The following is a 15,988-nucleotide window of genomic DNA, read 5'->3' as shown; positions in this document are numbered from 1 at the left end:
TTCTTTTTTTGCCTCCAAGCTTCCACACGCTCCCAAAAGAAAGTGAGGTGACAGCGTGGGAGGGTGGAAGAAGATGCTTCTTGGCAAAAGACTGGAAATTAAATAGGAGTGAAGGCTGGAACTTCCTTCTCATTCAGACCAGAGTAGAAGCTCTCATATTAACCATTAAACAAAAGACCCAAGTTGAGGAAATAACAGCTGGAGCCCAACACACTCACACTCTATGTTCTCCCTGTCCTACCGTGGCCCCCCCCCCCCCCCCCAAATTAAGGGGAAAAAAAAGCAGCTGCCCACTGTCCTACCCACGCTTCCTCTTGGTTACCATCCATCAGTCCCGTGCCATCCCACGTGGGGTCAGGACGTGCCCCAGTGCTCTACCGGGTGAGAAAATAGGGCGGTTCACAGCCTTAAGGAAGTCGGTTGACCGCAACGCTCCTGGGGTGCTCAGTTCCCCCCGGAGCCCAGGAGGCAGCGCTATGGGCAGTCTGGTGCTGCTCCTGGAGCACGGGAAGTTCAGGAGCCCCGTGTCGGGCCGTCCCAAAGCCCAGGAGCTTTGGATTGCCTACGTTGGGACGGCGGCCTCCAGGCTGCGCCGGCTGTGCCGCAGTTTGCGTTTGCTGCTGTACAGAGCCATCTCTTCAAGTGCAGATGCGGTTGGCGTTGATGAATCACGTGTTAATAGCATTTCCTCCTCCTCTGGCTGTCCGTCTTGCTCCTGAGGAACTGCGTAGATAAGAGAAGTAACAGATTTAGGAGGAGGCGCTCGATTTAAGCACTGAGATGGTTAACGATGACACGAGGGTGCCCTGCATGCTGAGATGTAAATCACAGCAATGCCATGCCCAGAACCTTTAGGTGATATGTACCTGAAGTGCTATTAGTTTCTGGGAAGGAAGTGGCACTCCTCAGCAGACATCTTCCCCAACACCCAGGACTCACTGAAAATGGTATGGAAGTGCCAAACTGCAGGAATAATCAATGCCCAGAAGTGCTGCAGTATTTCCAACGGAGCACTGAGCACTGAAGAGCACTATGAGCACCATATGGGACTGAGAGAGGTGAGCCTTTTGGTTTTGCTTAATGCTGAAGCTGGATGAGTGAAGTCCTTTCTGTAGACTGCATCTTGGGTCTTCCACCCAAGGGCCTCACCACAGAGCCACTGTGGCAGGGCTCACCCTTAACATGGTCTGAGATTTGCACCTGAGCTACGTCGTACTTTTACGTACCCCAGAAAATCCACCCTTTGTGATAATGTGGCTTGAATGACTTCCCATGAAGCACTTTTGTAAAAAGAAAAAAGCTTCATGAAGCCACAGAAGTTTTCGTTCGAGCTCCTGAGAAGCTTCTCTGAAGTCTCTGAATTCAGCAGAGAACCTCAAATACAGCAATCTGTCAGATCAGAGGTGCAGTCAAAGCTGCTGATCTGTACTTAATGGCCCACCCTCTGCTCTACAGCCATGCTCATAACAATGCCCTCTTTCTTACAGTCAGCAGGTAGAAGCTTGTTGTGACCCAGAACTCTTCCTGAACTACTATGTAGCATCAACCTATGGTTTGGAAAGGATGCAGAATCAAGAGAACACAGGTAACCAATGCGACGTCTTGGAAGGATGCTGGGACTGACAACCAGGGAGCTCACTTTCAAGCAAAACAAACTGGAATAAAACAAAGGCACTGGCAGACACGTAGAGAGACGTTCAAAAGGGGTGGAGGACTCCAAGTGCTTGGAGGGAGGTCGCTGCTCTTAGACCCAGTGGAATTTGCCAAAGGAGCCATCAAACATGGAAATAAATACGGTCTCACCACAGCATACCGCATCCTTCAAAAAACTTTTGAACTGTTCTCAAAGCTCTTAATGAAAATAAACTGCTATAGGACAAAAGACACATCCTTTAGTGTGTAAGTAAGTAGTTAAAGCAGAGGAAAATCGCAGGAAGAAATGACCTGCCGTCACAAAACAAAGCAGTTGTCTGTAGCTGGCTCTGTGTTTGGAAACTAAAGAGAAATAACAAGTGATGATGACTGCATTGAGAGACACTACAGATTACTCCACACTGGGGCAGTCAAACAGAACTCCACTCCAAAAAGGGCATCAGGATGTTATAGAGATGGCTGGGAAACAACGTGGAAGGTGGAAATAACTGCAGGTGTGTATACAGATTCAAGAAAGTGAACAACTCTGAAACTAAAGCCTCTGGTTTACAAAATACAAAACCAAAAAGTTTGTTAAGTTTGGAGCAGCATTCTGGAAAGAATCGCTTGATGCTCCTTTCTTCTATGCCTTTCCTTAGCACTCCAAGCAGCTCATTACCAGATCATCCCAAGCCTTGTGCTGACGTCGTGCATCTGCTTTTATGCTTTTGTTTGAAGCTCGGGTTCAGTGTAGATGGTGTGCAGCTCTGAATTGATTCTGCAGGCACTGGAAGGAGCTTTCCGAAGATATGAGCACACTTCTTAGCAATGCAATTTCACTTTTGGTTGTAAGATATCAGAAAAGATGGGAGAACAATTGAATTGAGAATGGACCACCTCAAATGAAAAAGCCAGGATTTTCATTTCAGAGGTTTGCACTACAGCAAACAGAAGCTGTTCTCAGTACATTTCATTTGAGCATCTCTGCAGTAGAATCCCCACTGCCAATGTCCTGTGTATGGATCAGCCATCTGGAGTGGAGCCTTTACTAAGAGTGATTTGCCAAGATAAAACTGACAGCTGAGCTGTGTAAAATAAAATAAATAGCTGCAGAGGAGGCAGAAGAAAGCCAGCATCAACTGCTGAATGAAAGAAAAGCACTGTTAAGGAGAAGGCATGCCCTGCTGTGCTCCACTACAGCACCTGGAATGAAGCAGGACATGGTCTGAGCTGTCCTTTAAGGTTGGGAACACAAGGACATACTGCAGCTGGCACAGTATGAAGAGATACAGAAGTCAAAGCTTCAATTAGTGCTCGTTTAGGTGACGGTGCACACAGCTCCACAAGCTTAGACCTGGGGAGTCACTCACCAAGCTCCATCCAAATGCCCTCCAGTGCCAAACCAGGATGACCTCCTGCACTGCCTGCTGCTGGCAGTGCCTGTTCCAGCAGAAGGGGCACAAAGCACCCCTAATATGGATGCTGTCCCCTTGGAGCAGCTGCCAAAGGCCAGGACTTCCCACCCGCATTCTACCACCCCTCTTCACTCAAGAGCACAACACGAGGTTAGGCATGCTCGTAACAAACAGTTCTCAGCAAATCAGCCATTAATAACCACAATGCAAATATCCTACCCAAAACTGAATGTGGCGAATCTCAAGGTTTCATTCTAGAATGGACAAAAAAAAAGGATAATGCTTCAAGTAGCAAGAAGGTGAGGACCTCAGGGTTGACTCCACAAGCAGGTCAAGAAGAACACTCCAGAAACGGATGGGATGTAAGTGGTACAGGAAAGTCTCCTTTTGCCACTGGCTTACCTGAGTTATTTCTGTCCTCAACATATCTGAGGTCATCAGCTGCATCAGGAGACTGGAAAGAAGAAGACATGAGCATTTACGTCTGTAACACCAGTGCCAGGTAATTTCCCTCTCAAGCCTATGACAAACTGCAAGAACACCTTTTGCCTCAAAGGCTCTGGTGGTGCAGCAGCCAGGGCATGGCCCTCACATTCAGGCTTTCTGCTGCAATCAAGCAGCCTGTTGTCTGAACTGTGAGGTGAGAGCTGTGTCTGCCCACCACAGCTCTCTTATTATTCGTCTGGGGAGAGAGGAGGGGACAGTAAGTGACAGGAAAGGCAAAAAGCAGGAAGGCTGTTAAAGAGGAGCAGAAACACGGGAGGGGACCGACGACACAGGACAGTGATGTTTCCTTGAGTGTCCTGGAGCCAGCTCTGCACCTGTGCTGCTCTCAGGCCTGGCTTCTTAGGCAAAATCAGTGGGATTTTTATCTTCATTTAATTACGTAAGGAAGCATAGAAGCATTAAGGTTGGAAGAAGCCTAATAGATCACCAAGCCCAACCCAACCCATCCCCACCATGCCCACTAACCACGTCCACAGGAGCCACATCTCCACGGCTCCTGAACACCCCACAACTTCTGCCACCAGGGCACCCGCCTCAAGCATCAGTGGGCCTACGCTGCCTCTAGTGTTAGTTTTATCTGCAGTGTATTTGATGAAGCCCTTTCTGTTGTCCTTGACCCCTCTTGCAAGGTTAACCTTACAGCCTTCATGGAAGGAGGACGACTCTAGCAACCAACCACAGGTAGTTCAGCAGATCAGAGCAACGCCACCATGTGAGAACCATGACTTTGGTCACGGGCCAAAACTTGAGATGGTCTGAAAGTCAGCACTCAATCACAGAATCAAAGGGGTAGGAAAGGATCTCAAGAGATCACTGAATCCAATCCCCCTGCCCAAGCAGTTCCGTACAACAGGTCGCACAGGTGGGCGTCCAGTTGGGTCTTGAATATCTCTCTGGTGGAGACCCAACTTCTCTGGGCAGCACTCCATCACCCTTACTGCAAAAAAGTTCTTCCGTGTGTTAGCACAGAACTGCCTGTGTCCAGCTATTAGGCTGTCACTCCTTTCCTATTGCTGCACACCACTGAGAAGGGCCCAGCCTCATCCACCTGCCTCCCACGCCCCTGTAGAAATTTATAAGCATTTATCAGATCCCCTCTCAGTCTTCTTTTCCCCAGGCTGAACAGCCCCAGGTTACTCGGCCTTTCCTCATACACGAGATGCTCCAGGCCCTTTATCATCTCTGTGCCCCTCTGCTGGGCTCCTTCTAGGAGATCCTTGTCTTTTTGCAACTGGGGAGCCCAGGGCTGGATACAGGGTTCTAAATGTGGCCTCACCAGGGCAGAGTAAAGGGGGAGGAACATCTCCCTCGACCTGCTGGCCACGCTCTTTTTAATGCACCCCAGGATCCCATTGACCTTCTTGGCCAGCAGGGCACACTGCTGGCTCATGGCCGACCTGTCGTCCACCAGGACCCCCAGGTCCTTCTCTGCAGAGCTCCCCTCCAGCAGCTCAAGTCCCAACCTCTGCTGATACCTGCGGTTATTCCTTCCCAGGTGCAAGACTCAACATTTGCTCTTGTGAAACCTCATCAGGTTCATCCCTGCTCAACTCTCCAGTCTGTCGAGGTCTGGTGGAATGGTAGCACAGCCTTCAGGTGTGTTCAGCCACTCCTCCCAGCTTCGCATCATCAGCAAACACGCTGAGGGTGGACTCTATCCCTTCACCCAGGTTGTCAATGATGATGTTGAACAAGACTAGACCCAGCACCGAACCTTGGGGAACACTGCTAGTTACAGGCATCCAACCAGAGAGCAGTTCAGCAATCATCGCTGCCAGTTCTCTCAGCACACGTGGGTGCATCCCGTTGGGGCCCGTGGATGTGCGTTGATTTTGGCTACGTGCTCCCTAACCAGACCCACCTCAACCAACGGAAAGCCTTCCTTTCCCCAGACACTCTCTCTTACCTCCAGGGTTTGGGATTCCCAAGGGTTAGACTTAGCATTACACACCGAAGCAAAGCAGGCATTCAGAATCTCTGCCTTCTCAGCATCCCCTGTTACCAAGGCACCCACTTCATTCAGTAGGGGACCCACATTTTCCCTAGTCTTCCTTTTACTGTTGACATACTTTAAAAAACCTCTTATTTTGTTGTCCTTTACCTCCTTTGCAAGGTTTAATTCCCAGAAGGTCTTTGCCTTTCTCACTGCATCCACAGAGGCCCTGACAACATTCCTATAGTCTTCCCAGGTGGGCAGGACCTTTTTCCACAAATGTGGAAATATGGACTTTCTTATTTTCTTTCTGTTCATCCAGGAGTTCCTTGCTCATCCGCACAGGATGATAAACTTGGGGACTGGTATCAATGTCCCAAGCCCTATTTATTTTGCTCTTACAGAAAATTTAGTCTATCTGCACACAGTGCTTCAAGGACAGAGAAGTCAAAGCGCTCTGCATTTGTTCATCTATTAATCCAAATTTGTACTTATTACTCACCCTAAGCTTAGCCCTTCAGAACTACGCACATGTTTCAGAAGAGCTCAGTGTTCATTTTAATAATGCCATATGATCTTTTTACTTCATGATTATCCTAACATCTACAGCAGAGCTAAAACTTAGAAAGCTGTCAGCACAGCTGCTTCTGGGGCAGGCTGCTGGATAATTCCGCCCTGAAGTTAACACCAGCTCCCATTTGCAATTAGTTGGCAACCTTTTCTCCTTCCCTTTTAGTTCTCATCTTTCGCTTGAAAATATTTCAGGATCAGTTAAGGTGAAAATGTGATTGCTTTGTATTTGCAAAGGCTTTGCCATCGCTTTTAAAACCATCTGGACCAACTTCTTAACACCTGACTGACGCCTCCAGTGGCTCCTCAGTACAGCATGGCCAGCTGTCATTGCCCCATACATGGGGGGCACCCTGAAGAGCTCTTCCTCACGCCATTCAGCCTCTGCTCTGAGGGTCGTCACATCATATGCAGCACTTCCACTAAATCAAGCCCTGACCGATCCGACAGCAGGCAGAAATTCAGCATGCAGTGAATACCTGGATTTCGTAAACAGGTTTGGAGGAAGGAATAGCAGCAAATTCCCGGTAGTCAAACTTCTTTTCAGACATGGACTAGAAGGGACAGTAAATGAGAAGAGAGAGAAAAGAGAGAGTGAGGAGAGAGGAGTGGATGGACACACAACAGCACCCTGAGTGATCTATGGAGAGTTAGCAGCAAAGCATCATTCACAGTTAGTGTCAACGGTGTCTGGATCCAGCCTCTGGGAAAGAAGGCATCTCAGGGACACTGGGACTCTGCATTTTGTCTGTCCTGCTCTCAGGGTAGGTGCTCCAAGCTGCATAGAAAACTCGACGTGCTCCAGTGAGCTGCACATCTGCACTAGCTTAGCTAAGAACCCTCTCTGTATGGAAAAAAATCAGCAGCAAGATTCCTGACAGCTCCAGCACAGCTGACACTGAATTCAGAGCTGGTGTGCGACTTTGGGCAGAACCAGGTCCCACATTCTGTTGTACCAATTTTGACAGTTCTCTGCAACGACGTCCTGCTGTATTTATACAGCACTTAGAAAAGGTAAGATGCTGATTTCAGCTCAAGTTTTTGGTTTCACGTTACGGAGAAGAGAATAAAACAGAGAAGGGGAAAACAGACATTGCTGCCTATTTGTACAAAGGGGATGTCTCTAGCAAAGGGCATGGCAGAGCTCCAGCCACACTGCCCTCTTCACAACTCTGCCTCAGGCTGAGTATTTAAATAGGGACCTCGTAGCCCAGATGCACGATCCACACCCAAGGTGAGTAACGGAGAAATCCCAAGCTTACAGAGAGAACAGAAGCAAGCAGAACGTGTCATACCAGCCTTCCTGGTGAAGTGACGTTCCTGGGACTGCAATCTGCAAAAGATGACACAAAAACACTGTTCACTGAACGTCTGTATTACATGCAACACACACACGCCTGCCCCTTCCATTCAGCAGTTATTTAAGTCTGATAAAAGACCAGACTCACAACAGACACTCTCAAAACAAATGCCTCTTTTTTTTTTCTTTTTTTCTCTTTTCTCTTCAACTCTGCTCTTGTTTCCCACAACCATGTTTTGGTATCTCGAGTTTTCTGTTTGTTAGAAACATCTCCTGTGCTCAGAGATGTCATGTGCTCAAGCAGGTCCTTCCAGCCTCAGCTGAATGAATAAACTGCATCCTGCCAATCTTCTTTCAAGCCAATTAATCTGGAGAAGCATTAACTCTTCCTCAGAAGCTGCTGTACAGTACCTTCCAGTGGTGTTGGTGATGGGGTAGGAACGGGTGAAGGTGACTCTGTCACCTGCTCCAGAGTGCTGCGCTTCTTTCCCTCCTTGGACTTGGCAATGACCATTTGGGCTTTAAGAGCATCCTGTTCAAGGGATTTCATCCTGTCTCAGAAAGGAGGAGGAACGGAAGGAGAAAAAGACATCAGACATTGCTTTCTCTATAAGAGATGAATGCCGTCTTCTGTGCCCAGCAGCTGAACCACAGTCAACAAGCTGAGTGCAGAAAGGCCAGACGAACCCTCGGTTCCCCGCAGCAGACAGACTTTCAGAGCAGGAGAGAACAGCTCAGTTTGCTGTCATCAGACGTTACCGTCCTGAAATGCACACGTTGTCACGTGTGCTGAACAGAGCCTGGAGCTCAGCATCAACCCATGAGATGCTGGAGGCCTTCCCAGAGGCGCCGTGTGTGACAGAGAGCAATCCAAATTGAGGAACGTGAAGGGGAACTGCCAGGGCTCAATGTCTAGGTGAGCTTTCAGGGCTTTACTCTCCTGTGTTCTCAAGTGTGCCACACTTCATCCCTCTGCTGCCACTGGGACATTATAAATCACCTCTGAAAAAGGGGGTTCAGCCCTCACAAACGCCGGCTCCCACCCAACCAGACAGACCCAGCGTCCACCCATCATCCCCACTGACTGCCAGTAGTCTGTGGTACCTCAGGGAAATGAACTCCAGCACCACCGAATCCTCCCTAGCCCTACAAGGACGCAGCTGGGAGCACGGTGTTAGGATGGGGGACACAGACAGGACGGAGCATGCAGCTGGCAGGGATGGGGCTGTGCACACCTGGATTGGTTTCCTGACCCAGGGGTTCTCGAGGCGTGACTCTGCACTGGACTAGGCATCTGAGCTGGCCTGGCCCCGGGAGCAGGAGCCCATTGCCGGGACTGGTACAGCTTCCTGGCCAGATCCTGCTCGTACTGTTTAATACTGTCTTCAAGAGTTGAGGATCTGAGGAGGAGGAGGAGGAGGAGGAGGAAGAGAGGAAGAGGAAAAGGAGAAGGAAGAGGAGATGATGGTAATGAACATTACAGTGGACAAATACAGGGAGAGAAAGAAACAGATACAGGAACATACCCTGGCAAGGAGAAATGTATGTCTGAAAAGGGAGCAGCCATGGTTACAACAGGCTCCTACACCTCATCCTTCCCAGCACCAACTGCTGCAGAAGAGGGCAACCTGGGATGATGTGCCCAGAAGTGCTTGCTTCAGAGACTACATGTCTAGAGAACGCCCTCCTCACGTGCTGGGAGGACTGGAAACATCAGCAGATCAGTGCAAAAGGCTCAGCAGTGGCTGCAAAGAAGTTTGTGTGTGTGTGTGTGTGTAAAGCTGACTGATGGAGTACAGGGCATGAGCACACGTGCGTGCACGCACACTTCATCACCTCCATGTACACTGCATGCTCATACATATCTGACCATCTGTCAGCATTTACTTTTGTTTGACCATTGTAAAACAGGATAACTGAGTTGGAAGGAACCCATGGCAAGCACTGAGTCCAGCTCCCGACTCCACAAAGGGCAAGGTGAGTGTTAAACCACAACTCTAAGAGCACTGTCCAAATGCTTCTTCAGCACTACTGACAGGTTTGGAACCACGACCACCAGCCTGGGGAGCCTGTTCCAAGCCCACATTCTGGTGCAGAATCTTTCCCTCACCCCCAGCCTGACCCTCCTGACACAGCTCTGTGCCGTTTCTTTGGGCCCTGTTGCTGTCACCAAACAGCAGAGATCATAAGTTGGCTGTGGGCTGCCACGAACAAGCTGCAGGCTGCCATGAAGCCTCCCCTCTGTCTTCTCTAAGCTGAACAAACTGTGGCTGCTCCTCATACATATCACAGAGTCATAGAATGGCTCAGGTTGGAGGGGACCTTAAAGATCATCTAATTCCAACCCCCTGCCTTGGGGACAGTTGCCAATCACTACATCAAGCTGTACAAGGCCACATCCAACCTGGCCTTGAATGCCTCCCAAGATGGGGCATCCACAACTTCTCTGAGCATCCTGTTCCAGTACCTCACCACCCTCTGAGTAAAAGATTTCTTCCTAACATCTGAACTGGATTTCCCATCTTTTAGCTTAAAGCCATTTCCCCTTATCTTGTCACTATCAGATGGTGTAAAAAGTTGATCCCCCTTCTGCTTCTGAGCTCCCTTCAAATATTGGAAGGCTGCAATGAGGTCTCTCTGGAGCCTTCTCTTCTCCAAGATAAACAAGCCCAGCTCCCTTCACCTTTCCTCACAGGGGTGTGCTCCAGCCCTTTGATCATCTTTATGGCCCTCCTCTGGATGCACTCCAATATTTCCCTCTCTGGTCCTTTAACCAACTTTGTTGGTTGTCCTCCTTTGGGCACATTCTCTTATTTTCATATCCTTCTAATACTGCGGAGCTCACGTATGCTAGGCAAAGTGAAGCCACACCAATGCAAAATGAGCAAGCACATTGTGAAGGGTCTGTTTGGCACAGGCCCCAGAACACATGCAATCTCAGAGCTGAGTGCATCCACAAAGGAGCGCATTGGAAAAACCAGCAGGGCGCATGTTGGCCTCAGCAGGCTGCTGCTCCTTCTCAATGTGTGCCTTTACCCCCTCAGCCACAGCTTTCCTGGGGCACAAACGTCAGCATCTGTGTGTGCTGAGATCACCTATGGAGGATGGGTCCCCGTGTGTCTCCCCAGCAGAGGAAGAGGAGTGGGTGCGTGGTGGTGGGGGGGCACCGCATGTCCTGGCAGGGCACTGATGACACAGGGAGAAAAGGGAAAGCCCAAGGTGGTGTGAGTTGATGGGGTCACAAGTGACAGCACACAGACCAGAGAACTGGAAAGAAGCAGAAGATAGAAGATTAGAAAGAAAGTAATAAAATCATGCACTTAAAGAAAATACACGTTAGTGAGGCAATCCTCCCCACACAGCACGTGTGGGGCTGCACGGGGAAACAAGACGCGAGCCTTGGCTGCCACCACGTCACCACTCTGCAGCAGTGATAGGAGATGGCTCACATCAGTGAGATCTGTGGCGGTAGGGACAGTCTGTCCTTGGACTGGAGGAGCTCACTGTGCTGATGATCCCTGCCACTGTCAATAAGTCAGGCCTTAACACCACCCAAGGAACAGCCAGACGCTTCTTGGAGAGGAAAAATACACCTTGCTATCAGCAGCAAAATGAAGCTGAGAAGCTGCTCTGCAGAACTCATAAACTGAACACTGAATCTGACAGAAGCTGCACTGGACATGCTAATATTCAGGCTTATGAAAGATCAAACCTGACAGACCCTGCCCCATCAGAGAAAGATACACAGGAATGGTAGGCATGAGGGAGAGAACATCCTGGTGTTCTGCTTGGAAAGGGACGGCAGATCAATCCCCACCACTTCTCAAAGCACAGTGATGTTGAACTTCAGGTGGGGAAGCACAGCAGCCAACTTCTCTTCTGTTGGACCAAATGCAACAGTGGAGGTTGGCGTGGTCGTTTTTTAGTTTGTTTTTTTAAGACACCAACTCTACAGAGTTTGCCTTCTCCAAATGTGTCTGTGGTACTCAAACAGCGTCCTATTCATGTGCAGTATTTCATGTATTTAACACCCCCAGCCTTCCTGTGAGACAGACTCGCTATTACAGTCCTCTCGCAGTGCAGAGACTCAGAGATCTGACCAAGTTCATAAGGAACCACGTGCCAGAGCCAGAATCTGGGATCAGTCCCAGCCCAACCTCTCCCAATAGTCTGTAAGCACACATTCGTTGCCCAGAGATGTGGTGGATGCCCCATCCCTGGGGACTTTCAAGGAGAGGCTGGATCAGGCCCTGGGCATCCTGATGTCACTGTGCACGTTCCTGTTCACTGCAGGGGAGTTGGACCAGATGGCCTTTAAAGGTCCCTTTCAACTCTAAGGATTCCATGGTTTAGGACTCTTTAATTGGTTCTGTGACACCCATCCAGCTTCTGGTCTTGTAATCAAAGGCCAGTGCCTCTATTACAGCAAGTATTGCTGTCAAACACTCTTCCTTACACACGTACTGTTTTTGGAAAAGGGTTATTCCTGGATTAATGTGAAAACACAGGACTTTCATTTGCAAATGATGCCTCCTGAAAAGCTGTGACACAGCAACCACAGGAATAACATCAACTGGAGCAGGAGTGTGATGCCATAGACTGCAGAACATTCAGCAAGTCAGAGAAGCAGACAGAATCTCACCGTGTCTGAATCAACAGCCCATAGAGGAAACAATTCTGTCACACCACACTGTGGTCACTGTACGTAGGCAACCCCATTTCTGGGGTGCAGGCAAAGGAGAGATTGCTGAGTGCAAATTCCCCCAGGTTGGAAAGGACCTCTGGAGGTCACCTAAAACCACTCCAAGCAGCGCCAGCTTCAAAGGTGTAACAAGGATGCTACGAGATAACAGAAATCACTCTTCCAAATGAAGAGTGATTCTAACTGGCAAGCTTTTCAGTGAGCTGATCAGCCTTCTGACACTGCAGAGCACTGCACTGGAATTAAGGTAGTGCTTCATTAAAAAAAAAGCAACAGCTGAGAAAGACCAGGTAAAGGGATCATCCACAGCAATGGAGCTGGAGCATGCCAAGAAAGTGTTCTTCTAAAGGGGAAGAGTCTCAGTAACTGCAAACGTTAGCTCAGCACAGCTCTAAATAAGCACAATCAAAGCCACAAGCAGATCTGTCCTATGATGAAGTGACAGTGGAACGCTGAGCCCTCTGCAAAGCTCCAGGTGAGCCGTCATCACTGTGAACTCCACCCAAAGATTTCTTCATCCCCAGAGCCTCTCCAGAGGGATGTGGCACCATTAGGATCCACATCTCACCTCAAACATGAAGCTTTTGGGTTGTATCACCTCACACCAATCCCTCCAGCATCCAACTGAGCCGTCTGGCAAAGGCGAGTCATTAGCTCTGCTGTTCTTCTAAAGCCTCCCATTCAACCTCCCCAGAAAGAGCATTTCAGATTTATTTTGAGTCCCGGAATGCTCTTGTAGCAGACAGGAAAGCTGTAATCAGTTATAGCAGCAGCTCGACTAATTCTTTAAAGGAATTACATTACACAGCAAGGGCCTGGACCGACTTCCAATCTAAAGCTCTGAAGCTCTCTTTCAAAACAGATGCTGATTCACTCTGTCGTAGCTCACGATACAACCTGTGTGGATAAAAATTCCCTCATCTTGCTCAGTTTTTGACTTCAGCAAACCTAGCAGCCTAGCAACACTGACTCTATGAACTGTTCTTGCTGTTTTTCGTTTTGGATACGTCAGCCTGCAGCTTGGGGAAATGTGATCTTTCTCATGTTACAGAAGAGATAGGGAATGACATGCTGGAAGGCAAGAGATGCATTCGCTGTCACACACAGACATCAGAATTGTTGGTTTTTTTAAATAAAACTCCACTATCTTCAGGTCTGTGCAGACACAGTTGGAATATGGGACTTCTCACTCACATAGCTGGTCAGAAGCAGATGAGTTCAGCCAAGCAGCGGATGCTCTGCACTGTTTGAATGGAAGAAATGTGCAACTACAACCTCTGCAAACATATGGCATGAGGGAAGTTTTTCTGTTCCCCACCTGAACACCCCGGATTCTTCCCTGAACTGGCCTAGAAAAGAAAACGATGAAGCTCCTTCTGTCTCACCGTGCTGCCCTCCACATCGCTCGCTTCTCTGCCTCCAGAGCACGACGTTCTGCTGGAGAAAGTTCCTTCTCTTGGCTGCTCAGGAGCTCAGGACTCTGCATTCGCAACCTCTCCTGGTGCCGCCGCTCCGCTTTGGCTGTGCGCACCGGGGCCAACGCATCCCCTGCTGCAAGACTTAATGGACTCAACCTGGGCAGAGAGAGAAGCAGTGAGAAACAGGCAGCCCTCATCCACTTCGATACTGCCTGCTCTTCTCAAGGCGATGGTAAGGTGATGACCAACACCCTCAGACGCTGTTCTGCACCACCCCCAAATCCAAGGACATCATTTTGAAGGATAGAAGAAGAACACAAACACAGAGGTAAGTTTCTGCTAAGGTTTGTTTTTTTTCCCCAATTACAGTTTCATCTTCTCCACAAGATTTTTCCTTTTACACTCCGTATTTGCTAAAAAGTAGGAGTCCCTTGTTCCATCACCTGGCAGTTTCAAGGCAAAGCACACTGCTCATCCCCTTACCCAGACATGGAGTTCGTTCTCTGTTCAGGCTTCATTCCTTCTTCCAGTGAATTCCTCTGTGAGCTGTTGTTCTCATTCACCTCTGAGGTCCTAAACCAGACGAGCACATCAGCCAGCAGTGCCACAGGCTGGTTCAGAATAGATGCACACCCCAGAACACAACACAGACCCGTTCGAAGACACAACCTAGAATGTTTTTGCTCAACATCTTTTTTTCTCCATTACTGCAAGCATTTCCTTGTTGATTTCATAATAGTTTATGCTCTCCAGCTCCCTTTACATGATTTACAGCCTGGCTGCTCCCAGCCTTTTCCTCTGCTGATGTTGGATATGCATGAACGTTAACAAAGGCTGATCCTCCTCAGCTGTAAATGAATGCATGTTTGGGGTAGGGACAAATCCTGACAAATTCTCTACACAGACATTCTACATGCAACTGCTTGACAAACTGAAGTCGTGTGCTCAATGACCAAACCACTGCACATCGCATCAGCTGACAGCAAGCCAAACAACCCTGCTTTCCACAGATGAAGCTGTCCCCAGCTACTGTGCCTTAGCTGGCAGTCAGAAAGCTCATGAATTTGAGCTTTCCTTTTTAGTACACAGGTTTACTTTGCTTAAATTCCAGTCTCAGCATGAAAAAATATTCCAAAATGCACAAATTCAGCCTATTCTACTGCATCTCCTTTGTCCAAGCATAAATAATAAGTAACTGCAAGTCTTCTATCTGCAGCTGTCCTTGCACAGATAAGAACTGGGAGCTGAAAGCTGGACTCATCCTCAGAGCTTTCCATTGCTAAATTCGCCGTAGGCTGAGCAAAGTAACCTGATGGAATCAGCCTTGCTGTTCCATAAATTCCCACATTTCAGTATGAAAAGAAGAAGGGATAAGCAGGGCTTCCCATCGAGTCTAGCAGTTGGTTTGCACTCATTTGCTGCCCTTCCTCAGAGCTGCCCACTGACGGGCCAAGGTCAGCACAGAAGGTGGGAGGTCTCTGTGCATTCATTGTGTAAGCACATCATCCACAGAAACTGGCCAGAAATCATTGAGAGAAACGAGACTGAAAACAACAGCATGAATGTTTTCAGTGTCTCAGCCTGACAAAAGAAGTACCAAAGGCTGAGGAGAATCAGATAAGTCCAAAGGCGGATGCTGTAGTTTTATTCGAGTGCAGCCTTACTTTTATTTGAAGTTTTATGAGAAATCTTTTCTCATTCCCCAGCTCTGTGCTCAAGAATGAGAAAAACACCAGAGCATTCTGGAGAACAAATGCAGGAAAAAAATACTACAAGAGCAAAGCTAGGTTCAGCACCAGGGCTGTTCCTGAGCTGGCTATCTCCAAAACTCAATGGCTTTATGCACCCGAGCATGGAGCTGAAGGAAGCGTTCTTCTGAAAAGAACACTTGAAAACAGGACTGCACATGGCACGCTTTTACATCCAAGAGAAAGTAATGTTCAGCCTTCTTCCCCAACAACCACTGATGCTGAGACACTCTGACACACAGGGGTGGCACTGAGATGCTGCTCCATAGTCTTACCGAGTTGCTGGAGCCTGGCTGCTCCTTCCATTCAGCCTCTCAATCTTGTATTCAACTCCTTCAATGATGACAGTGGACTGCATGCTCATCTCAGGCACTTGTTTTATCATCTCGTCCTCTTCCACTTCTTCCTCCAACAGAAGGCTACGTTTCTGCTGCAGTTTTCGAGCTGCCAAAACAAGACGGACTCATCTTACACCACATTAAACTCCACTAAATCTCACAGGGATGCAGACTCTGGGCAGGACCTTACACTCAACATCACTGCAGCTTTGTGTTGCTTTAAGCCTACCCTCTTCTCGACAAGCATTTGTTTCTCCTCCACTCCTCCAATGCTTCAGGTGTAGAAGACCCTCCCCAGGGGTCAGTGCTGGGCCTGTCCTCTTCAATATCTCTATTGATGACCTTGATGAGGGCATCGAGTGCACCCTCAGCAAATTCGCAGATGACACCAAATGGGCTGGAAGTGTGGATCTGCCTGGGGGTAG

General features: G+C 48.6%; 1 protein-coding gene across 2 annotated transcripts; it reads right to left on the bottom strand.

The window, feature by feature from the left end:
- Positions 1-275: 275 nt before the first annotated feature.
- Positions 276-15,700, bottom strand: LOC122159806 (protein scribble homolog). Of its 2 annotated transcripts, XM_042817650.1 has the most exons (8): positions 15,501-15,700; positions 13,961-14,050; positions 13,445-13,633; positions 7,769-7,908; positions 7,353-7,390; positions 6,537-6,611; positions 3,450-3,501; positions 276-723 (listed from the first exon to the last, which is right to left on the bottom strand). In XM_042817650.1, the coding sequence occupies exons 1-8, from the start codon at positions 15,608-15,610 to the stop codon at positions 563-565; spliced, it is 855 nt and encodes a 284-aa protein (XP_042673584.1). In that variant the 5' UTR covers positions 15,611-15,700; the 3' UTR covers positions 276-562. The 2 variants fall into 2 exon arrangements, with proteins under 2 accessions (XP_042673584.1, XP_042673585.1); XM_042817651.1 differs by lacking the exon at positions 6,537-6,611.
- Between the last annotated feature and the right edge of the window lie 288 nt (positions 15,701-15,988).

The sequence above is a fragment of the Centrocercus urophasianus genome, unplaced genomic scaffold (genome assembly GCF_019232065.1).
Source record: "Centrocercus urophasianus isolate 14NV4802_14NV808 unplaced genomic scaffold, USGS_Curo_1.0 seq_166, whole genome shotgun sequence".
NCBI lineage: Eukaryota > Metazoa > Chordata > Aves > Galliformes > Phasianidae > Centrocercus > Centrocercus urophasianus.
The sequence above is the reverse complement of the archived record's forward strand: the minus strand, read 5'-3'. Positions and strand labels throughout refer to the sequence as shown.